This window comes from Tasmannia lanceolata, unplaced genomic scaffold, assembly GCF_043159265.1.
Source record: "Tasmannia lanceolata isolate RefF3 unplaced genomic scaffold, GAP_Taslan_0.1 ptg000006l, whole genome shotgun sequence".
NCBI lineage: Eukaryota > Viridiplantae > Streptophyta > Magnoliopsida > Canellales > Winteraceae > Tasmannia > Tasmannia lanceolata.
In genome coordinates, this window is record NW_027518683.1 from 1748194 (window position 1) to 1773197 (window position 25004).

At 37.6% G+C, this 25004-nt stretch overlaps 1 protein-coding gene across 1 annotated transcript in view; it reads right to left on the bottom strand.

Moving 5' to 3' along the window:
- Nucleotides 1-21170, bottom strand: part of LOC143879210 (flocculation protein (DUF1296)) — a 28274-nt gene extending 7104 nt beyond the window's left edge. The window contains exons 1-5 of the mRNA XM_077381452.1: nucleotides 20871-21170; nucleotides 16479-16522; nucleotides 7529-7634; nucleotides 7035-7131; nucleotides 1499-1995 (exon numbers count right to left, since the gene is read on the bottom strand). Coding sequence (XP_077237567.1) covers nucleotides 1499-1995; nucleotides 7035-7131; nucleotides 7529-7634; nucleotides 16479-16522; nucleotides 20871-21030 — 904 coding nt within the window. The 5' untranslated portion in view covers nucleotides 21031-21170. The remainder of the gene's footprint in view (nucleotides 1-1498; nucleotides 1996-7034; nucleotides 7132-7528; nucleotides 7635-16478; nucleotides 16523-20870) is intronic.
- Between the last annotated feature and the right edge of the window lie 3834 nt (nucleotides 21171-25004).

A 25004-nucleotide genomic window follows, 5' to 3' on the forward strand; every position in this document is an offset into this window, starting at 1 on the left:
TCATTGTACCAACCTAATTTACTATTCTACCAATCAACAGTGGTTCATTGGTAGTTTACTACCAAGATATAAGCATATAAGGTACTCATGTCAACAACAAACACAAAAAACAACTCAAACCTCTCCTGACCACAAAACAGGAGTCCGAGACACAGTAATCCTTACTAGTATTACTATGCTGAAGGATTGTTTAAAATCCCCAAGTACATCATTGACTCGCTCTAGTCGACTCAGTGTTGGTCCCATACTAAGGCAATCAAAAACTCCTTTAACTCCCTTAGGTCATAAAAAATGTGTTGGCCTTACTAAGTCAATAAAAGCTCCTTTAACTCGACTGGGTCAAGAACATAAGTGTACATCATTGACTCGCTATAGTCGACTCAGTGTTGGCCTCACTAAGGCAATCAAATCAATGACTCGCCAAGTCAACTCAATTTTACCTTGGCTGACTTCCTGTTTGAGTATGAGTGTTTAAATAATGATATAAACAGTATACTACATCTTACTAGGGCATATTCATCTGAACTCCTGCAAACTGAAAATCATCTGAAACAAAAAAAAAAATACAAAATTAGTGTTGTTTGATCTTTGTCTTTTGGTTAGATGGGCCTAATCTCGTGAGATAACCACACAACTTTGCCAAACCAGTGATTGGAAACTAAATGTGAAGGCCAAAGCAATGTGACTCCAGTCACTATGCTTCATGGCATTGAACTGACCCAACTACATCGTAGATCTGCTAAGTACATTCAGGATCCACCGGGAGCAGGGGGCTCCCAACTATTCCTCCGAGCCTCTCCTTGTTATAGAAACCTTTGGAAGTAGAAAAAACAAAAAAAAAAAATGCAAATAAACCCAAAATAATGACAGTATACATTGAATAGAAGGATGTAATGTTGATAAAAGCGTTGAAGTGAAGAAAATAGGGGGTTTGATGGGTTTTTATAGCCCTCATTCATTGTGTGCGCCGCGGGTGGGGGAGGTGGTTAAAATGTATAAAATAACCTTCGAACAACTTTAAAATGGTTAAAAACAATTAGGGGCGTGAAATTGTAATGTTTCAAGAAAAGGACTCCCTCGGAACGGATGAAACAGGCAGTTTCTTCCGCAATGGATGAAACGGAACGAAACGCAGAACAAATTCTAACCAGTACACTACGTCTGCTCAAGCGTACCGGAATTGACACCAGTATGATACGTTTCGTCCATTCCAGGTGAAAAGAAACGGCATTAATTACTATGGGAACCAGATGCCCGAGCGCATGCTTCATTACACAACTAAATACCTCAATGAATATACAAAATAGAAGCATGTAAAGGGGTTCTTCTGGTAACAAACATGAAAGGATAAATGTTAAATACACAGAACAAAATGCAAGCAAAAAAGGAAGTAGATGGGCAAACAAGGAAAACTCTGGAAATATACTGAGAGAGGTAATATCCTATTGTCAGCAGGACTATCTCTGCAGGTCAGAAGTAGTGCATATAATAATCTTACCTTTCTGTGAACCAATAAGTTGTTGTGACCGGTTGCTGTAATTTGATGAAGGCCTGCTGGATGAAGAAGAGCCAGCATGTGAAGATGTAGATACAACCTGAGATGTCTCAGAGAGCTGGCTCCTTTCAATTCCCTGAGATTTGCTCGGCATCTTCCCATGTATAAAAGGGTTCCCTATTTCTGAAGATGCCTCTTCATTTGTGGATGGTGACAACTCAGGCTCGGTAGTGTCACGAGATACACGTTTATTAGAAGACTCAATAGCTGTGCGTTGACTTCCAACTTCACGTTTAATTGTACCAACTACACCCGGAACACGTGAATCAAGAGAAGGCACTAATACAGGATCTGAAGCCGAAGAATAGACTCCCGATACAGATGCTTGAGTCGCGGATGCCAAAAACTGGTCAGAATTTGGTGTAGTCGGTGCAGGCAGTCCACGAGTAGAACTCCCATGTGCTACATTGGTGGGACCATTGGCCAAACCAGATACAGTACTGCAAGAATTAAATATATGTAAAATCTATACCGAGCAACTATATATATATACTAGTAAAAAACCCCGTGCGATGCACGGGCCGCAAAGAACTGTACAGGCCACATCATAGGTTGATCCAAACCATCCATGTGATGGAACACAACAGAAATAGGTCGTGCCCGTAAAATCATTTCCATAGGCTGATCCTAGCCTTCCAATCGATAGAGGTTTCCATCATAAGTTTTTCCTCTTAAGGTGCCCGGAATTCGTCAATATTTTGAAAGGTGTCCTGAATCCGTAGTATTATGTAATATGTTCACAAAAATCCGTAGTATTATGTAACATATGCACCCAATCCGTAAGTTTGCAAAGAAAAAATGCCACATGTTGACTTTGTGGGCAAAATATATAATAAAAAATTCATAAAGAAGGGTAAAAGTATTGTGAAGGGGATAGGATTGAAAATATGGGGCTTTAATGGGGGCCTTTGTTAACAAAAGCAAAAAAAAGTTATGTGTAATTCTATTAGAATTTTGGAAGAAATTCAAATAAATGTTTTCTTTTCTCTTTTGCTATATAATATATAGATATATATAAAGAAAAGTATTGAGCGCACCAAAAAAATGCTGCGCTCAAGTCGTTATAACGCCTCCCACTGGTTCCTGTATGTGGGACCCAAACATTTAGACCAACGGGAGGCGTTATAACAACCTGAGCGCACGAACACTTTTCTCATATATATATATATATATATATATATATATATATATATATATATATATATATACTTGTAAAAAATGCACGGGCCGACAAAGAACTATACGGACCACATCATAGGTTGATCCAAACCGTCCATGTGATGGAACACAACATCAATAGGTTGTGCCCGTAAAATCATTTCCAAAAGCTGATCCTAGCCCTCCAATCTATAGAGGTTTCCATAATTAAAAAAAACATATAGGAGGGGGGTAGGATTGAAAACCTACTATGGGAGATGCTATATTAATAGCAAAATTATTTGCATATAATTTTATGTAGAAATGTTAAGTTAATGTCTTCCTAGAAGGCCTTAATTTTATGGGAAGATCTAGGCAATTTAGCAAAAGCATTTTTACAAAGATTTACACAACCATGTTTTTATAGTAGGCATGGTCCCAGCTTGTCATTTCTTTTTTATAAATACTGAAAGACAAATGCTTTGTGGGAATATCAAGATATAGTAGTGCTTTTATCATTTCCCCAAAATATATTATGGATATTTGTTTTATTGTTTAGCTAGTGCAAGAGTTGGAAAACAGAGAAAATATATTCCTGTTTTAAAGAGGAATTTATTTTTCTCTGTTTTCCAGCCCCACCATATATGCTCTCCTCTCTCACTGCCTTCTCAAGTCTCTCTCACCAGCCCTCTCTACTCCTCTTTCACCCTGGGTAAATAAATATTCCATGAATTTTGTTTTCATGGTTGCCAAAAAAAAGATGGTTATAATAGTTTTATAATTGATATAGTTAGGCTACTGATATCCTCACAACCATGATTTGATAATGGGACGAACTCAAATTGTTTTTCATAGTTCAACCAGCTGTCAAAGGCTATTATCATTCCCAAAAAGCAGCCAATCAGAGAATGTAAAACAAAGTGAGTTACTGAGTTCGTCCTATTATCAAACCATGGCTGTCCGGATATCAGTAGCCTATATTCAATGACTTCCAAAAGAGGTCTTCATGTCTCATTTGCAAGTAAGATTAAATTAATATAATCTTATCTACAATTGAGGATTAATTTTAGAGGCATCTTAAAATTATTTGCATATCATCTTATATCCAAATGGTTTTGAAGTTAAATACTGACTGTTTGCAAATAATGAATATAGTAGTTCTAGAAATTATATAGTTAATTGCTTCCAAAGATTCCTTAGTGTCCCATTTGCAAATAAGATTAAATTAAAATAATCTTATGTGAACAACTTTGGTGGCATCTAAAGAACCTCTAACACAGAAATAGAGGTTGTTTAGTTCCCTGATACAGTAATAAAATCTGTTTGTTTTGATGCTGTACAACTCATACTCCCCCAATGTAAAAGAAAAGCAAAAAAACTGAACTGATCGAGACATACACCCATAAAGTTATCAGCTAGGCTAGGGCATTGATATATTCCTATAGATTTTTTATTAAAAAACCATAAAATGAGGGGGGTAAGATTGAAATTATGTAGCTTTAATGGGTGCCTTTGTTAAAAAGCAAAAAGGAGAGGGTAGGATTGAAAATATGTGAGTTGAATGGGTGCATTTGTTAAAAAAGTCAAAAAAAGTGATGTGTAATTCTCATAGAATTTTCAAAAAATTCAAAAAAATCTCTTCTTTTCTCTTCTGCTATATATATATATATATATATATATATATATATATATATATAGAGAGAGAGAGAGAGAGAGACACACACACACACACAAATACTTAATAAGCAATATGAAAACAACAGTAAACTCTTCATCCCCAGTTCTGAAATTTAAATAGACTAGAAGAATACAGAACCCTCATTTCCAATTTATAGCCTTAAAAGCACAAGGATTTCCAATATTATGGCCATGCAATTGTAAATGAAAATTAAGTGGAAGAAAAGAAATCAAGCTGTAGTCCTCAATTAAGGAATATGTCTAGACTCAAGACATCCTGACTAAATTGATCGAAAGCTGATCTTCAACAAACAATAATAAATTAATAATGCAAAATGAGAAACGGAAGCACGCACAGCATCAGCACAGAAATCTAGCATGTGTTCTCGGGCTCATTAGCAAAGGTCACATGTAGTTGATATTGTTTCTATTTTGGTATCCTAGATATGGGGGTTGTCCAAATCAGCTAAGGCCCACATCTCACCATGACGTGCTCATGTTTATCCATGTTCCATACCAAGGCCCACTTGAGAGACATTTAAGTCACTTAAGTTAAATGATTCAAGTAAGCTTATTGCCCATTGGTGGAACAACAAGGAGCCCACTACTTAATAAAAGTCCCAGCACTTCTATTAAAAGGAGATCCCTAGAATGGAGAGCCACACTTTGATTTTCCTGGAGTAGCCACCCCCCCCCCCCCCCCAACCCCCCAAGCAGCCAACAGTCACCTTTCCCCCTGCTCCATCTCTTTCCCTCACTCCCTTTGTTGTTTGGCCACATCTCTGCACCCTAATGCAGCTGACATGCCACACCACCCTCATATTCTCTGTCAGATCAGCATCGTGATTGATCTAATGGCCCTCCTTCCTTCTTAAATAGCAGCCAACCGTTGTGGCTGCTGTTTACACCTCCCAACTGTCAAACCACATCAGTTTACAGCATTTCCAGTCCTACCCACCCTCACCCCCTCCCCCGGGTTTCTTTCAGTCTTGTTGTTGCCTTTTGATCATTCATGCCTAACTACTCATAATAGTTATTTTACATCATCACCATCTCCTCTAGGTCGCTGCACCTTTCTGTTTCTACTACTCACAGCACGTGCTTCATCACTTTTCTCATCTTCATATGCGAAATTGGTGGCTGGTGCAGTCCTTAGACAGATCATGGCTGCCGCTATTTCTCCTCCTCTTGGACCTCCTACATCGTGGGATTGAGGCTGGCACGCACACCGTCAGGCGAGATGAGGCCTATTTTATTTCTAATGTCTTTATTGGCTTGACTTTATTGCCTACACCCCTTTCGCCACCCTCTCACCCAAACAATATTGGTGATTTGGGGCCCTAATATGTATCATTCCATTTTATTTTCAGACACTAGGCAGACTTACTTTTGTGACCTGCTGTCCTCATTTTATATAGATCTGATATCATTTGATGCAAGCTATTGTTGCACGCTTTATCTAAGTCGAATTAAGCTTGTTAGTGAATTATATTTGGGTTAACATAAAAACCCTGGCTAAGACTTGACCAATTTTATAAATGCCTAATCTGATTTGGATAGGTACTGCTAATTTCAATTGAAAGTTTAGACATTTAGCCCCCAAAAAAGTTCTCTAAAGAACAAGTGAACCCTAGGCTTGCACCATATGATGATGAATTAATAAAAATCCTGGGTTGTTTTGTTGGTTCTTGATAAATGAGTTGTCTTTACTTTGAACAAGAAAGATTCTTGATCTCATCTAGGTGAGAAGCTTAGATACTTGAAGGTGAGAAGCTCCACTTCAAAAAAAAATCTAGGTGAGAAGCTTAGATCCTTGAAGGTGGTACGTCTTCCATTCCAATAGTGATTTCTTGGATCGTCCTCGCAAATCGTACGAAGCCACAACCCAAGGGTGTGACGTCTTAGGGTGATCTAGAGTGATTCCAAGTAATCTATCCTTTGTTCTTGTCGTTTATTTTTCTCTTTCCCAACACCTTTCAGCTTTCATGTAACCATTTTTTTCCTTTTCCCTCGTCCCTTTTAACTCACCATTTTTGGACTTTATCGCAACTTTCCGAGTTCACCATTTTTTACCATTCCCACTTAGATAACAAATCCTTTAAAATTCTTGAAAAGCATTCTTGATCCGATCTTAGATCAGTCTGGAAACTCGGTTTTACTGCAGATCTCATTTCTCCTGATCCAACAGTCCAATCGTGACCAAATTTTGGAAGAAAACCTTACTCTACCCTCGTCATATCCAAAATTCTAGATAATCGTACGGTCCGATGTGAATTCAAGATCAGCTCTGAGCCGTCCATTTCAAAAATCTGCAAATTTTGCTATTTCTGCCCAGGTCGACAGTCCAACGGTCTGATCATCAACCAACTTTAGTAGATCGATCCTTGATACACATCCTAACCTATATCCAAAGATTGGATCGATCCAACAGTCAAATCATCCTTAAACACCAAAATTACAGATCTGATCCAAACATGTGCCCTATTTGAAGACCTTAAATTTTAGATTGCCTTCTCTTTCTATCCTCCCATCGATCATCATGCATCAGCATGCTTGTATTTACTCATAGTCTCAAAAGTTTTTAATAAATTTACAAAAGGACTGAGTTATATTGGAAGAGCTAACTAAATCAATATAGTAGAAAAATCTATGAAAGTAAGGTTACCTTGATATAGGAAATTGTGCCTTATTTTCTGCCTCCTGTGAGATTCCGCCGTCTCCAATTTCCTTTCCAGCATTAAGATTCCGTCCAGAACCATCATCTGAGAAAAGTAATTGAGATGCACACATCACCCTCAAAAATAACAATTGAACTTGAGAACTTGACATCCTATAGGAAAGAAAAAAGTAATATTTGCAGCCATGCCAACATAAAAACCTTTTTTCACAATAAAGTTTTTTGAAATCACTGAAATAATAGTAACAGTAAAATTTCAAATTCATCGCCAAGAGTTAGAATGTTCTAATTGTAATGGGGTAACTGGGACTGCAAGGTGGTAGCGTCTGGGACAGGTCAGGCTCCAAATCCAACCTTATTTCTAATCAGGCATCAAGACAAGCTAGCGACGTGATAGCCTGTCACAGTCCTGCCCACTAGGAAGTGAGGTAAGACATTTGAATGTGTAATTAGAAGCTTCATAATGAAAAATTGAGATATACCACGAGTGATGTAACGAGAAGAATGGTTCCCTCTACCACCCCTACCCCCTCGCCCCTGCATGCCTGGCCTCCACCTAGAATCAGCCGGCTCTCTGCTGTTGACATTCTGCAGAAAAAAGTACGGAAATATTGAAATTTTGGTTCACTGAAAGACTAAACAATATAATAAACAAGACACCACAATTGTTGTTTGCATGGATTACACACCAAAGGGCACATAGTGTCAACAAATTGTAAGAAACAAAAGGTTGAAAGAGATCTATCCCTTTTATGAAGGGAAAGCTCATAAAGAAACAAAGAATTGTCCTTAATTATGCTTCAGAAATGACAATACATGCACCAGAAATTCTTATTGTATTAAAACAGACCAGATGTCACATAAAAGAAACTCTAGTTTCTAGCTAACGTCAAGCGCAGTCCAAAACATTTACAGAGATAAATTATCACTCCTACAGAAGTGGAAAGGTGAAAGCCAAACTTTTTGAGAGGGCAAAAACATGGGTTGGGATTTTTATTTATTTTTATCATTCAAAAAAATTATTTTTCTCTTATCGGACAATAGATATTTGGGTTTTTAACGAGAGATATGGAAAAAAACAATCTATCAAACTAATGCATTTTTATATATAACTATGGCAAATTTATGGAGGAATGATAGAATGAAGGATGCCCTTGCAAAAATCAGCTCCAAGGGCGCCCCTATTGGTGCATTTTTACAAAGTGAAGAGCTGAAAAAACGGAATGCGCCTAAAAAAGCGGAAATGCGCCTAAAAAAGTGGAGAACGAGTTGACTTTGCAAAAACCAACCAATAGGCCGCTGATTTTTGCAAGGGCGCCCTTCATTCTATCATTCCTCAAATTTGTGTTACAAACATAATGTATTATTTGTTTCTATTTCCGATAATTTCTACTTATTTTACTATTTTATATCTAATTGTTAGCTTTCTTGTGGCCAACAAGCTCACATCATATCGTCTCTCACAAAGCCAACATATTCAATATTATTTTTGACACCTGCCTCAGCTTCTGTGAGTGGACAATTTCAGAACCTCCATGTAACCCTACTAGAAAGACTTAGATGCTTACAATACCAATAACATTTCAAAGGGGTTGCCACAAAATATGTGAGCGAATCCCCATCAATCCCACTAATGGAAGAGGCACTAACAGTCGCCTATGGAGCACCAAGATTTTTCCCCATCAGCTTTTGAGGTGGCCAAGGCATTCTAGAATATTGAACCGGTAGTTTTAATCTAACAGCAGGTTATATATATAGGGGGGGCCACATTTTTGGAGGGATCTAAAGCATTCATTTGGAAGGCCCTTCCATGGATAGGGTGTGTACCAAAAATCAGCCCTATAGGATCATCCTAACCCTGCCATTTGTGGAGGGAAAAAATGGGCAGAAACAGTGTCTGTCCATTTTCCCCTCCAACTTTGATTGGGTTAGGATGATCCTATAGGGCTGATTTTTGGTACACACCCTATCCATGGAAGGGCCTTCCAAATGAATGCTTTGGATCCCTCCAAAAATGTGGGCCCCCCATGGTTTGTGGCAGCCATGCACAGATAAGCTATCTGTGCAGCTGCACTCTATATATATATATATATATATATATATATATATATAGAGAGAGAGAGAGAGAAAAAAAACGGTTCCTACACATATGTGTAGATAAGTTATCTACACACTAGCTTAAAATACAGTGGGGGCCACATTATTTGGGTGATCCAATCCATTCATTTTTAAGGCCCACACATAGATAGGGTGTCCACAAAAAATCAGATCCATAGGATCATCCTAACCATTCGAACTGTGGAGGCAAAAAATGGACTAATTTGTGAAGGTTTAAAGACATCCATTTTACCTCCACAAATCGTAGGGTTGGGATGATCCTATGGATCTGATTTTTTGTAGACACCCTATCTATGTGAGGGCCTTTAAAATGGATGGCTTGGATCACCCAAACAATGTGGGCCCCCACTGTATTTTAAGCTAGTGTGTAGAGAACTCTCTACACATATGTGTAGGAACCGTTTTCTCATATATATATATATATATATATATATATATATATATAACAATGTGGGCCCCCAATGTATTTTAAGCTAGTGTAGGAACCGTTTTCTCATATATATATATATATATATATATATATATATATATATATATATATATATGAGAAAAGTGTAGCTACACATGCGTGTAGCTAACATAGCTACACCGACGGCTTAAAATACAGTGGGCCCCACATTGTTTCGGTGATGCAAACCATTCATTTGATTAGCCCTCACATAGATAGGGTGTGCCCAAAAAATCAGCTCCGTAGGATCATCCCAACCCTACGATTTGTGGAGGCAAAAATGGACGTGTAAAAACCTTCACAAATCTGTCCATTTTTGCCTCCACAGTTTGAAGGGTTGGGATCATCCAATGGAGCTGATTTTTTGGGCACACCCTATCAATGTGAGGCCCTATCAAATGAATGGTTTGGATCACCCAAACAATGTGGGCCCACTGTATTTTAAGCCATCGGTGTAGCTAAGTTAGCTACACATATGTGTAGCTACCTCTCTCTCTCTCTCTCTCTCTCTCTCTCTCTCTATATATATATATATATATATATATATATATATATATATATGGGAATTGCTAGCATCCATCGCAAAAGGGTTTTCGCGGCTGGTCTGTCGCACATCATACAAGCCACTTCATCAATGAAGACAACAGCTTTTGTCTCCATTCACAAGGTGGCTGGTTTGATATGCAACAGACCAGCCGTGAAAAGCCTTTTGCGATGGAGCTTAGCAAATCCCTATATATATATAGACACACTAGCTTAAAATACAGTGGGGGCCACATTATTTGGGTGATCCAAACCATTCATTTTTAAGGCCCTCACATAGATAGGGTGTCCACAAAAAATCAGATCCATAGGATCATCCTAACCATTTGAACTGTGGAGGTAAAAAATAGACTAATTTGTGAAGGTTTAAAGACATCCATTTGACCTCCACAAATCGTAGGGTTGGGATGATCCTATGGATCTGATTTTTGTAGACACCCTATCTATGTGAGGGCCTTTAAAATGGATGGCTTGGATCACCCAAACAATGTGGGCCCCCACTGTATTTTAAGCTAGTGTGTAGAGAACTCTCTACACATATGTGTAGGAACCGTTCGTTCTCTCTCTCTCTCTCTCTCTCTCTCTCTCTCTCTCTATATATATATATATATAGAGAGAGAGAGAGAGAGGAAAGTGAAGCTACACCGCCGACACCGCCGGCTTAAAATACATTGGGCCTACATTGTTTTGGTGATCCAAACCATTCATTTGATTGGCCCTCACATAGATAGGGTGTCCACCAAAAATCAGCTACATAGGATCATCCCAACCCTTCAAACTGTGGAGGCAAAAATGGACAAATTTGTGAAGGTTTTTACACGTTCATTTTTGCCTCCACAAATCGTAGGGTTGGGATGATCCTATGGAGCTGATTTTTTGTGGGCACCCTATCTATGTGAGGGCCAATCAAATGAATTCTTTGGATATATATATGTGTGTGTGTGTGTGTGTGTGTGTGTGAGAAAACGGTTTCGACACACGTGTAGATAAGTTATCTACACAGTAGCTTAAAATACAGTGGAGGCCCACATTGTTTGGGTGATCCAAACCATTCATTTGATTGGCCCTCACATAGATAGGGTGTCCACAAAAAATCAGCTCCATAGGATCATCCTAACCCTTTGAACCGTGGAGGCAAAAAATGGACAGATTTGTGAAGGTTTATACACGTCCATTTTACCACCACAAATCGTAGTGCTGGGATGATCCTATGGAGCTGATTTTTTTTATGGACACCCTATCTATGTGAAGGCCAATCAAATGAATGGTTGGGTCACCCAAACAATATGCCCTCCACTGTATTTTAAGCTAGTGTGTAGATAACTTATCTACACATGTGTGTAGAAACCGTTCTCTCTCTCTCTCTCTCTCTCTCTCTCTCTCTCTCTCTCTCTCTCTCTCTTTATATATATATATATATATATATATATATATGAGAAAACTGTTGGTGCGCTTAAGCTCACCATTTTTTTGGTGTGCTTAAGTTGTTATAACGCCTCACATTCGTTTAAATGTTTGGGTCCCGCTTAAGCGCACCAATGGGAGGCGAGGCGTTATAACAACTTAAGCGCACCAAAAAAATGGTGCGCTTAAGCTCACCAACAGTTCTCTTTCTCTCTCTCTCTCTCTCTCTCTCTCTCTCTCTCTCTCTCTCTCTCTGTATATATATATATATATATATATATATATATATATATATATATATATATATATATATATATATATATATATATATATATGAGGAAAGTGTTTCTAAGCACATGCTCAAAAACACATGTGGCCCACATTTTTGGGGGATCCAAAGCATTCATTTGGAAGGCCCTTCCATGGATAGGGTGTATACCAAAAATCAGCCCTATGGGATCATCCTAATCCTGCCATTTGTGGAGGGGAAAATTGGCAGAAACATAGACACACAGTGTCTGTCCATTTTCCACTCCAACTTTGATCGGGTTAGGATGATCCTATAGGGCTGATTTTTGGTACACACCCTATCCATTGAAGGGCCTTCCAAATTAATGCTTTGGATCCCCCAAAAAATGTGGGCCACATGTGTTTTTTAGCATGTGCTTTGATAAGTTTATCTAAGCACGTGCTTAGAAACACCTCTCTCTCTCTCTCTCTCTCTCTCTCTCTCTCTCTCTCTCTCTCTATATATATATATATATATATATATATATATATATATATATAAGCGATACTTCTAAGTTCTAACTATTTGGTGTAGGACTGGTTAGGAGAAAATGACTTAAGACTGCGGAATTCAATCACAGCAGTAGGTTGCGGAATAACAGGCTAAGGTGGGGTTATAGTGTAAAGGAATAAGGCACAGTTCCTTTGATGCATGAGTGCTCATTAGTTTAAGGCAGTTACAAACTTTATTTTGATTATATTGGATTCTTTGGATGTTATTTGGGACATATTCCCACATTTAGATATTTTTTTATTTTGTAGTTGGGTGTGGCCTTATAAACTTAATTGTTATTTCATACTTTCGTGTGGAATATATTTTTGGCTAGATATAACTTTTTTGTCATTTCTATTCGATGCTGGTGTTTTCTTGTTCAATACACAGTAAGAATGATATTATGAACTTGTAATAATATTCATGCCAGAGTTAAAAATTAAGAGACCAAGAGCAATGATTGAAACATTTTAGCAATTAATGTGCTTATACTAATGGGCTATAGAGGGACCAAATTGATTGGTTTGATCCACATTTATCCCATAAAAACGAAATACATTCATTTCGTCACAGACGAACGTCATTCTGCTCAAAGAAACAAAAAAATTAATTCTCGGACGTGAGTTTGCCAAACTCGATTCTGTTGCCAGGAGCATTAAAAAAAAGCATTCTGAATCTTGAATCTATAATGGGAATCAAGGGAATGGTTGCCGAACGCAACCTTAATTTTCTAATTTTGAATTTCGATGCTACCTAGACTTTCACTTTTGGTAATTAAGTGAAAAACTCAAGATTTCAATAGTAATGCATCACACAGAAGGAAAAAGATTGGTGTCGGCTAAAATATAGCTTTGCATCCTAGTATACGGCTATACGCATATCAAAGCTGATTACGATTTCTAGCAAAAGCAATCAGGTCTACACTTGTTACCAAACATGGCAAGCAGGGAAGGAGGATGACTCGGTCTTGGTAAATTAATTCCTATCCCCAATAGAAGAGGAACTTGAAGGCTGTCTATAATGGGAATCAAGGGAATGGTTGCTGAATGCAACCTTAATTTTCTAATTTTGAATTTCGATGCTACCTAGACTTTCACTTTTGGTAATTAAGTGAGAAACTCAAGATTTCAATAGTAATGCATCACACAGCAGGAAAAAGATTGGTGTTGGCTAAAATATAGTTTTGCATCCTAGTATACGGCTATACGCATATCAAAGCTGATTACAAATTCTAGCAAAAGCAATCAGGTCTGCACTTGTTACTTCAAACATGGCAAGCAGGGAAGGAGGTTGAAATGGTCCTGGTTAATTAATTCCTATCCCCAATAGAAGATTGAAGGCTGGTACAAAGATGTGATTTCTCTTCTATTGGGGATAGGAATTAATTTACAAAGACCAAATCAACCTCCTTCCCTGAACATAGAGTGATGGCATCTGCCGCAAATACCTTAACAGCAACATGGAGATATCAATTAAATGAACTCTCACTAAATTCAAGAAGCTAAGAAGTGCCTTCTTTGTCAACGCACACTACAAAACATATGCACAATGAAATCAAACAGGAAATCGCCCTTCCGGTGTCAAATGACGCTAAAGGTTATTTCGATAAATTTCTTAATGTAGTATAAGCATATTAGAGTTAGGAATAATGAGGTTTTCTTTGAGTTTTCTAAGCCGCGGAGAGTTTTTAACCCTAAATCGAAATAGTGAAACTCCTCTCCCATGGGCATAGGCATGTGTCGAACCACGGAAATCATGTGCTATTATTTTGTTTGATTGTTTTTCCTTGCATCTCTTTTTCTTATTTGTTGCGCAGTGATTGATCCTACTTTGAGAGAGATTAAAGATCTCTTGGTATGTGTATTGCAGTCTCGGCCACTACTCTTCTGGTTATAATTAATCTGTGATGCCCAGATGATTTGTTGAAAAGTATACCAATAAAAAAAAGTTTTCATTCTTGAGGTATTAGTCATTATTGACATGAGTCCAAAATGGAGATTACAATGGAATCAGATTTGATTCATAACAATATCACAAACAATAAATTGAATGGTAGTAAGCATTTACAATGAGAAAAATCAGTTCATGTTTTTTTACTGCCCAGAAAAAATCAAGCATATTTCAATGAGCAAATCCTTGGGAATTTCCTCAGCATATGATGAAGGGATTCACTATGATACCCAAATCATGACTACATTATGGAATTCGATGGAACCATCAGTAACCTACAATGTGATTTTTTTGGATAGTGCCAAAGACATATGGAAGACCATACGAGAAATGTATTCATCAAACACGAATTTTAATTGGATATACCAATTATTTCAAGAAATATTTTCTTTTAAATGGGTAAAAAGTCAAGACAACACACCAATCTAAAACATTCGTAAACGCGGTTTCCGCATCTTTTTAGGTCAGAGGATGAGAAATACCGAAGAATGTTGTTCGGTTTAATATAAATAAAGTCATCATTCATAGCTAAGATTCTTTCGAGCGACTATTTGTCGCTTCCAAGAATCCTACAACGCGGGGTACGTGTTATTTCCTCTAGCCCCATTCCATCTTCTTTGCTGAAACATGCAACTCTCTCCAACTTCTATCCATCACTGAACCCTCAACAAATGGCCAAATCGAATACGACTTTTTTCTTCCATCAAGCTTCCTCATAGATTTCACCTATCTTCTTCATCTTCTTCAGAAGCTCCATTCCTAAAGGAAAAACAAGATCTGTCCTTCAAAATTATTGTCTCTCCTCCCTCCCTCCTGCTTCCTCGCTGTTTGTATTTCAGGGAATTTTTTTATTTTTTTTTTCCAATGGAAATCTCAAAAAGGAAGGGGATTGGAGAGAGAGCTTAAAAGACGATTGGCTTAGAAGAAGAGGAGGAGGACGATAATGGAAAATTCCAAGTTCTCTCTTCTTGTTTTTCTGTGTCTTCCTCATCCTCCGTTTCTCTGCAAATGACGCCCGAAATCTGGAGATTTGGGTTTGGTCTTTGGGGCAATCTGCGCCTTTATCTCAATTTTTTCCGGACAAATATGGGCCCTCTCCACCTCTTTGGGGCTATCTGCATTCTCTAATCTCCTTTTAGCTGATGGTCTCTTCTCATGAAGTGAAGCCCTTGCCGTTGTCAGAGGACTCAGCATTAGTAAAAAGTTTCCAGCAGAAGGCATTTTGAGGCCAATCTCATTTTTTACCCAACTTAGGCTAAAATAGCTTAAAGTTTCTTGCCACCCTACTGTTTGTGGACATGCCTCAGTGCAATTTGCATGCAATTTGGTGGTTCTAGGTTAAAATTAATGACAACAGAATTGTATCAATGGAAATTGAAATTAATGACAAAAGAATTGTGTCAATGGAAATTGAACCCAAAACACTTCGGAAGAGGGAAGGGGGATAGAGAGTTGATCTGTATTTAAGGCGGTGGTCTCAACATTCCCATTTGCTTCATTATGAACTGGATGCATAGAAATCTGCAATAGAATACAAATATGATATAATTCTTCCACAAGATACAGCTAGTATCTAATGAGGTCAACATGGCTATACTTCCTAGTTCAAGACCTTTGTTTTTTGAGGATGTAAAGAAAGTACATGTAACATGTGTGCCAGCATGTATTTGTGTATACTTTTATTCTTTACATTGGTATTTGGTAGGATGACGTATTTTTCACTCCTTTATTGACATAAAAAACATGCATTAATCAAAGAAGTATGATAAGAAAGCTCATCTTTCTCTTCATCACACGCCGAACGTCATTCTGCTCAGAGAAACAAAAAAATTCATTCTTTGACGTGAGTTTGCCGAATGTGATTTTGCTGCCATGAGCACTAAAAAAAATGCATTCTGATTCTTGAATCCAGAATGGGAATAAAGACAATGGTTGCCGAACGCACCCTGCCCTTCCGGTGTCATATGACGTAAGAAGACAACACACATGTTGAATATGGATATCGTACATCAATAATTATTAAAACACGGTGAACGAATCCTACCAGAACTTAACAAGCACCAAAAAAATCATCCAAAAACTGAACCAGAAGAACAGTGAGATAAAGATACCCACTCTAAAAAGGGTCTGAAGTTAAATTCTGTGATGCTAAAATGAAGACGATCAGATGTAAAATGAAAAGATTTACCTCTTTTCTCCTATCGCGCTTCCTTCTGACTTCATGAAAAGTATCTGCAAAATGATTAACTTGTCACCACTTCGCTAAATTAGGAAATCATGAGATATAAAAAGAGTGTAAGTGTAGAGAAATTATATGGTGCCCGACCGTCAAGTCCCTTGTTGGTGGTACGTCAAAAGTACCACCTTGATGTTTGATCCAACAGCAGCCTCTTAAAAAGTGGTCTGCTGTTGGATCAAACATCAAGGGTGGTACCGCACACAAGGGACTTGACGGTCGAGCACCATAAAAAAACTCGTAAATGTAATAGGTTACCACCATTGCAATGTTTTGCTCCTAAGTAAGAGTAGTGAAGCTCAAATATTTAAAAACGTAGAACTATAACGACTTGTGTAAATTTAGAATCAGCCAATAAAGCAACACGAAGCAATAATCCTATAAAAGTCCCAAGCACTAATGAGCGAAATGCTGATGCCTTTAAGTTCAAAACAATGTTCAAATAAAGAAAACTAAAATTCCTTGAAGACCGACAGAAGGCACACAGCAAAGCCCTTACAAAAAATTATAGTCTCCGAAATCTCACATTTAATCGGATAAATGATAACAAGTATATATACAACAGAATATTGAACAGGGCAATTTTATTTTGACTCGCATGAAGCACCATTAACTCAACTCAACTCTACTCAACTAAGCCTTTGTCCCAAACTAGTTGGGATCGGCTAATGAATACTCAAATCAAATCAACTCAACTAAGCCTTTGTCCCGAACTAGTTGGGGTCGGCTAATGAATCCTTTAGAAAAATTTCATGAAGAAGGTGGGTCAACCCAGCTCAAATTGACTAAGTCTGATCCTGACACTAGTTGGGTTCGTCTACATGGATCATTTTCTTCCATTCTCTCCTATACAAGGTCATGTTCTCTATTATGTATGAAGCACCATTAACTCGACGATAAAAAAAAACCCAAACCTAGAAAGAGAGAAAATAATCGATTATGAATCAATATACAATATCACCTTCCAACCTGCTCCATCCCAATGAGGTGCCTTTGTTAACTACCACATGTGGAAATCCAGATGTTGAATGATGCAGTATTTCCCCGTGGCACATTGGCCTGAAGCATGAACTGCATTAGTCCAGTTGCAGTCATAGTGTTACTGTATTAATCTGTCTTTTCTTAGTTTGCATGTGTCCGTGATTGTCATTTTACATTAGTAGTAGTTAGTGTTAGTTGTAGAAGGCTGCCTAAGTCCTTTCATTTTATAGAGACCTTGAATTTGAATAGGAGATTAGATCTGAGATTATGGGAGGGAAAATTTTCTGCTGGGCAGAAATTTTCTGGTGAGAGTTTTTTCTTACAAAAGAAGAGCATTGTAGGCTTGTGTTCTATTATTTTCAGTTCTTTCTATTATTTCTGTAGTCCGTGTCCTCTCGCTAGAACTCAAGTTGAAGCTCCAAGTTTTCTGTAGATTCAAGTGTTTTCTCATTGGAATTCATGCAGTAAGAGCTTCTTGAAGCAGATCTCTGTTTCGGACCTAGAACTCTGTAAGTTTTTCTCTTATTCTTTTCTTTAGATCTGGAAAAAGAGTCGTAAAATCCAGATTCACAGCCGATAGTTGTTGAGTGGAATGTTTGCGGCTGGATTTGTATTAAGATATGTGGTTCTAGAAAGTTCGCAAACCACATATGGTTAGATATGAAAATCCAAGGGAAGTTTGTGAATTTAGTTGCATTAGAAGCTGGATCTCAGCAGATTTCGGTTAGAGATCACAAGTGTATTTGACTTTTGAGTCTTAAATCAGTTAAGGGAAAAGGATGTACCAGATCTGTAAGTAGCTCTTTGGACCAGAGACAATTAAAATATAATATAATTGAGATCTGATCAGCTTTAGAATCGAAATATCTCCTTCCATCACCACAGTTATTTGAATCAGCATTCGAATCGAAATATATCCTTCTATATCTGAAATCCAATTCACTTGATATGTTTTGGAACCAAATTCAAGGATTTCAGTTTGGAATTCACAAGCATTTCGGTTCAGCTGGAGAAACCAAAATTGAGCAATCTTGTAGCAGAATTCTGCTACAACAGAATTCGTAAAGCAAGCTGCTGGCAGTCACATGGTTTCTCATTTTTTGTTAGTTTGTAACTGAGAATTATAGAATTGATTTCTGGAAATTCCACGAAATTCTTAGTCTAGATAAAGACACAAATGTGAGAATTGCACACATTCGGCAGATCAAGTTTGGTTCACCACATGTTGAGATCTGAGTTTTGTGGGACAATTGCCACAATTCTGTTCGCCACGGTCATGATAAACTATTTCACTCACGCATCAGATTTCAGATTTTACTGAGTTTAAGGTTAACAAATAAAAGAACTTTTTTTAAATGGTAACAAGTAAAAGAACTTTTTTTTTTAAAGGGTAAATAAAGAACTTCTATCATTTAAAGTTGGTCATTACTTCTGTTGCGAGTTGCTGCTATACTAGTCTTGGTTGGGCTGGTTTGCGAAAGATTTAAAATCAATTCTATTACAATATGCTATCAGCCTGATCCCCAACCGAGATGGCAGTTGAATGTAATTTGTATAGGAGTGGTTAATTCACCTAAACCTCTTACAAGTTCACAGATTTGGAAGCCTCTCATAAGCTGCATATCACTGACATGAGTATGATATGATAGTCAGTGAATCAAATCAAGTCTGCTAGATGGCCTATGGATAGCTCAGTTTATCTGCATAGTTGTCGAAAAAGTCTAGGGCAGATGGGAAATTCGTTTTCCCGGAAACGTTTCCGAAACATGAAACAAAAAAGGGAAAAAATTTATGTAACATATGGGAAATGCATGGGAAACATATTTGAGACACATAAGAAGCTTATAGGAAATGCATTCGAAACATATGTGGAACGTGCATAAATGTTGAAATCACACCAAAAAAACTATGGAATACACATTAAAAAGAAAAACAATAGTATATATACTAATAAAATAGAAATACGAAAAAAAATTATGCTAAAAAACAAATATGCAAAGAACATGAATAAATTATCTGTGTCCCTCAAATTTAAGTAAACATTTTGAAAATTTTATAAATTCATGTATTTATGTGCAAAAGCTCGTAGAAATTAGAAATTAAAAAATTCCAAATCTATAAAAACACATATTTCATGTTTACCTTGCTCATACGTGTTTCCATTGACATTTCTCTATCATTTCTGAAACATTTCTAACATGTTTCCTACGACGTTTCTCAGTGGGTTTCTTATATTATATTCTATCGCTTTCTCGTTTCTCGTTTTCCTCTATTTGTTTCCTGTGTTTCTCGCTTTTGTTTCACGTTTCGCTTCCTGAATTCATTTCTCAACTCGGTAACTACTTTATCATTTCATTGATTCACAATTATAGTTGCTTCTTATTAACTCACTAACAGTGTCTCAGCTGATTTTGGTTTATAATTTTGACTCCAACATTCTCAAACATACATACACTTCTCTTGAATAATCTTGGAAGGCTAACGTACATCATTGAAGCTCTCCAGTCTACCATCAGATCAATGATTGAAAAACTAACAGACATGGGTCCCCTACTCTGAGACTTACATATGGCTAAAAGGAACTGGGTCATGGTTGATTGATCTGTTAAATAACTTTGACATCGTGAAATTCAACTAATCCCGCTAAAAATAAGTCAAATAAATATATTTGTATAAAGGTTATCAACCTGTTGGAGATAGATCAATCACATCCATCACCCAAATAACTAAACAAATAAACTTGATATTTTCGGTAAAATAATGAATTTCTCTAAGTCAACTCTAACAGCCTCAAATAGCCACTTCAGCTCAACAACTACAATATGAAGCTCATAGCACAAAATCCAGAAAGCATTTACAGTTGCGAGCCAATTTCCACTAAACAACAATATAAATGTTTAAGAAAACAGATCTGCATGAAATCGGTCAATGATAACCCAATCAATATCGAAAATGATTCAATTGACCATGATTTCACCCATTTTTAAATATAAAAAAAAAATTCACTGCATTTGTGGCCTAAGCAGCTTATAATTAACAAAACCCTAAAAGAGGATTCAAGTGAAAGTGAAGAAAAATACAGTATTACCGATCAAGACATATAGCAATGGTGTCAGGAGAAACCTTCCAGATGCAAAGTAGGTTTTCATGTACTAAGCACCATTTTTCTTCTAAAGAAGAAAGAAAAATAACTAGATTCAAAGCCAAAAACCCTTTTTTTCTCTCCAATCCGCGTATGTTTCAGAGAAAACAGAAATCCATCACCGAATCGAACCTCAAAGCAATAATCAGACCTACCAGATCGCATGAAGATAAGGGGGAAAAAATGGAAAATGGGGCAAACATAAAAATAATCTAGAAAACCTTGATGCAGAAGCTTTTGAGCGGTTTCATTGGGATCCATGGAGCACTCTTTAAGCATTGCGTATATCTCATCGTCTGTGTGATTTCCTGAGATCTCTTTTATGTTTTGGATGGTTTTTTTTACGCTGTTTGGAATAGAAACCCTAAAACCACCGCTCATGTTTGCAGGAGATTGAGAGATTGAGCAGTGGGCAGATGGAGAAAAGAGGGAGAAAATAAAACGTGTGGAAAAGATTGGTGAAATTATTTTGAGGGGGTTGAATTGATTTAAAAAGGAGTGCCGAGAAAGGAAGAAGAGGAGGGCAGGAGCGGACTAAAACATAGGGGCTTTCTTTTTATTTTTATTTTTTACTTTTTACTTTTCCTTCTGATATAAATTTTTTTAGACACGCATAGAATATGTTAGGGTTTGTTACATTTTTTGCCACATGTAATGAGTTTTGTATGCTTAGGGTTTGTTACAATTTTTGGGTGAGGAGAGGCATCATTGGTCTATTAGGGGTTGAGTGATTGAGGAGATGAAGGCTAGATTTTTCAAAATGACATGCATGCCCTTGGGTTTGGATCAGGATGTTTACAAGGCGTTGACACACGGGAAACACTCGAGACTCGAGAGGAAGTCTCAAGGGCAATTTGGTCATTTGTGGAATGTTTCTCACGTTTCAAATGCAAGTAGCATTCTTGGCCCATAATATGCTTGGCAGCTTGGGGGTGTAAAACGTGGGAACACCCTAGAGGTGTAAAGTGGTAGGCCCCATCCTAATGCATGGAATTGGGTGGAGATTGTGGGACTCACCCATTTAAAACATGAGGTAATGCATGGCCTTGAGTGGAGTTGGTGGGACCCACCCAATCAAAACATGGTGTGAAATGGTGAGGCCAACCGCCCAACTCTATGCATGGATTTGGGTAGAGATGGTGGGTCACTCATTGGTGTGAAATGTTGGGTCCCACCATATGCATGAGTTTGGGAATAGATGTGGGCCCTACCATATCAAAACATCAAGTGTAGCCCCACCGGGTGTAAAAATACGAGTCAACATGTGTCGTGGAATGATAGGCCGCACCTATGGCATGCATGAGGAGTAGAAAAAAAAAATTCAATTAAATTTTCCACTGAAAAGGTTTTTCGATAAAAAGAAGTTCTTGGAGAGAAGTCAAAATGACAAAATAGAAAAGGGAGGTGATTTTGACGTCTAATCACGTTAAAAATGGGGTGCTCTCTCAATCAACAGCCGGTCCGCGAAATGCCTTCTGTGGTGGCCATAGCAAATCACACACATTATATATAGATAGATAGATGTATGACACGTAGTGTGGCGATCATTTGCTTGTTGATTTACATTGTCCATTTTGCAAATCCCACCGTTTACTGAGAATACTTGAAGATTTGATGATCAGAAGATCACAACCATTCGATCAGTGGTTATTACCCTCTTGTACTTAAAAATCATCCATCTCGAAGCCATCATTTGAACATTTAGAACCATTCATTGTTAGGACTAGAATGAGGATTGTTGGCTTTCTTTTTAGCCACCCTCTTTTTTGCTACTTTCTACCAATCTATCTTATTTAGAAAATTATCTTTCGTCTGTACGAGGCAAGGTATCATGATATCACATTGTATTATTGTTTTGTTTACCATATATAATAGCCTTCGGGTTATGAGGTTCCATATTATTGTAAACCAATAATTCATGTGTCTCAATCCATCCATGTCTTGTGCGATCGGGAAGATGGATTAGAGAAGATAAAACTGTGTTTTCATCTTTGTGGGTAAAGGACTAGGAGAAGCATAAGAGGCTAGACTTGAGCCCACGCATATAACGTCTCATCATCATCTCAACCCTTCATTCCCTAACTTGCAGATCATTAGATAGTGTGAAAAAACAATGGGAAAAAATCAATAATCTCATTGGAACATTTATAAGTAATAACCATTTATTGTTAGGACTTGAATGTGGATTGTTGGCTGTTTTTGCTGGGGTTGATTTGGTATAGCCACCCTATTTTTGATACTTTATACCAATCGCTTGTACGACTCAAGTTACCATAACAGCCCATTGTATTATTGTTTTGTTTACCACAATAGCCTTCGGGTTATGAGGTTACATATTATTGTACACCAATAATTCATGTGTCTCAATCCCTCCACTGTCTTGTGCTCATAATTGTCTAATGGGGAAGATGGATTAGAGAAGATTAATCTTTGTTTATGTCTCGTCTTTGCGGGTAAAGGGAGAAGACAAGACACTGATGTTTATTTACTTAGAAAAGTATGTTAGGGCACGTTTGGCAACTATGAAAAAAATATTCCTTGGAATATTAGTGGGGCCACTTGTAAAAGATGTGAACAGAGTGAGAGATCGATTTGAGAGGATGGAGTGATGGAAGCTTGAAAAGCCCTTGAAAATAGGAGAAATCCCAATTTGAAGTAACATATGTTTTTTTTTTTACTGTTTTAAGGACTTCTTATGCTCTCTCCACTCCTCTTCTCAAGTTTCTGTTCCTCGGTCTTTCTCGGCTCCATTCTCAATTGGGAACACTAATATTCCACGGAATATTTTTTTCATGGTTACCAAACATGCCCTTATCATTTTTCCTTGTTCTTTTCGTTGATACTAACGAAAATAACCTTGAATTTTGGGGTTAAATGCGGTAGATACCATGTACAAAACCTGTAATGTTTTCTTTGCTTGCCTTTGTTTGCTTCAGAAGATGGATTAAAGAAGAATATGGTTATTTTCCCTTCTTACTGAAGAGGGGAAGACGGAGAATCAGAGATTGTGTCAGGCTACCTATCTACTATGGGGTCGGCATTGTAGCTCAATTGGTCGAGGCTTTGTATATTTGAAAACCCACTTAGAGAAGATGATGCGAGATGCAAATGATGAATGTGGATGGATGCCGCAAAAGATGAGATGAATAGAGAGGAGAGAGCACTGATTTGATTTCAATAATCGATCGTTTGGGCTACAAAGGCAGTGGCAGAGGGACTACTACTCCCAAAAGGGGGCTTTCGGATGTGTGTTTCCATTAGTATTATCTCTTGAATAAAGGGATTAGCTTATATACTCCCTTATCCAAAAGCCGCTACGATCCAAAAGACTAATAACACACCCATGTGGTGTTCCTGTCTTAACTTTGAGATGTTTAATCTCAGCTTACCTCAACTCAATTAAGCCTCTGTCCCTAACTAGTTGGGGTCGGTTAATCCCAGCTTATCTACTGATAAAAAAATAAAATAAAAAAAGCTACTTATCCAGGTAGGCCAAGGAATATTAAATCAGGCTTAAGATGAAAATGAAAAGTTTAATTGCCCTGTCACTTTTCTTTTGTTTTTTGAAATGGAGCCCTGTCACTTTTCTTCTGCTTAGAAACAATTACAACTTCGGCTTTGAGGTCTTCCACTCTTTCATCGGAGAGATGATGTAATGGTTTTAGTTTGTTGATTATCTAGAGGGGCAATGGCTGGACTTGAACTCATGTTGTCTATAATAAATGAAAAGGAACAATTCAAGCGTAGTCCCACATTTACAAGGTAAACTTTGGATCCTATTACCATATGGGTCCAGCCCAATAACACCTCATAATTTTTTCACAGAAAATGCTAAAAAGAAAGTTACTTTTACGCCACTTATAAAAGATACTTATTGAGTTGTTCACGTGATCGTATATGCTAATCCAGACAACAACCATAAGCCTGGGCATTGAGAACACATTAATCGGATGACCCTAGGCCCTTGATCCATCGGGACCCTTTATTAGGGTTATCCTAATAAAAGAAAAGGCGTTGATTTGTGGAGTCCTTTTATCTTTCACATGAGATGTCTATTTGGGATGCGACCACGATCATGACTGTTGCCTCATAAATCCAACTAACCACACCCGGCCGTCTCTCTCTCTCTCTCTCTCTCTCTCTCTCTCTCTCTCTCTCTCTCTCTCTCTTCAAACAATTGCCGTTACTAAAAGTAACTTTATGCATAGTCGTTCTCTATTTGAACTGTCCAGAATGCATATCAAGTCACTACTCACTACACAAATTGCCTTTACTAAAGGTAACTTTGTGCATAGTCGTTGTCATGCGCTGACCTACTGTGTAGATATTGTCTGGTTCTGGGTTATCTACCCTTT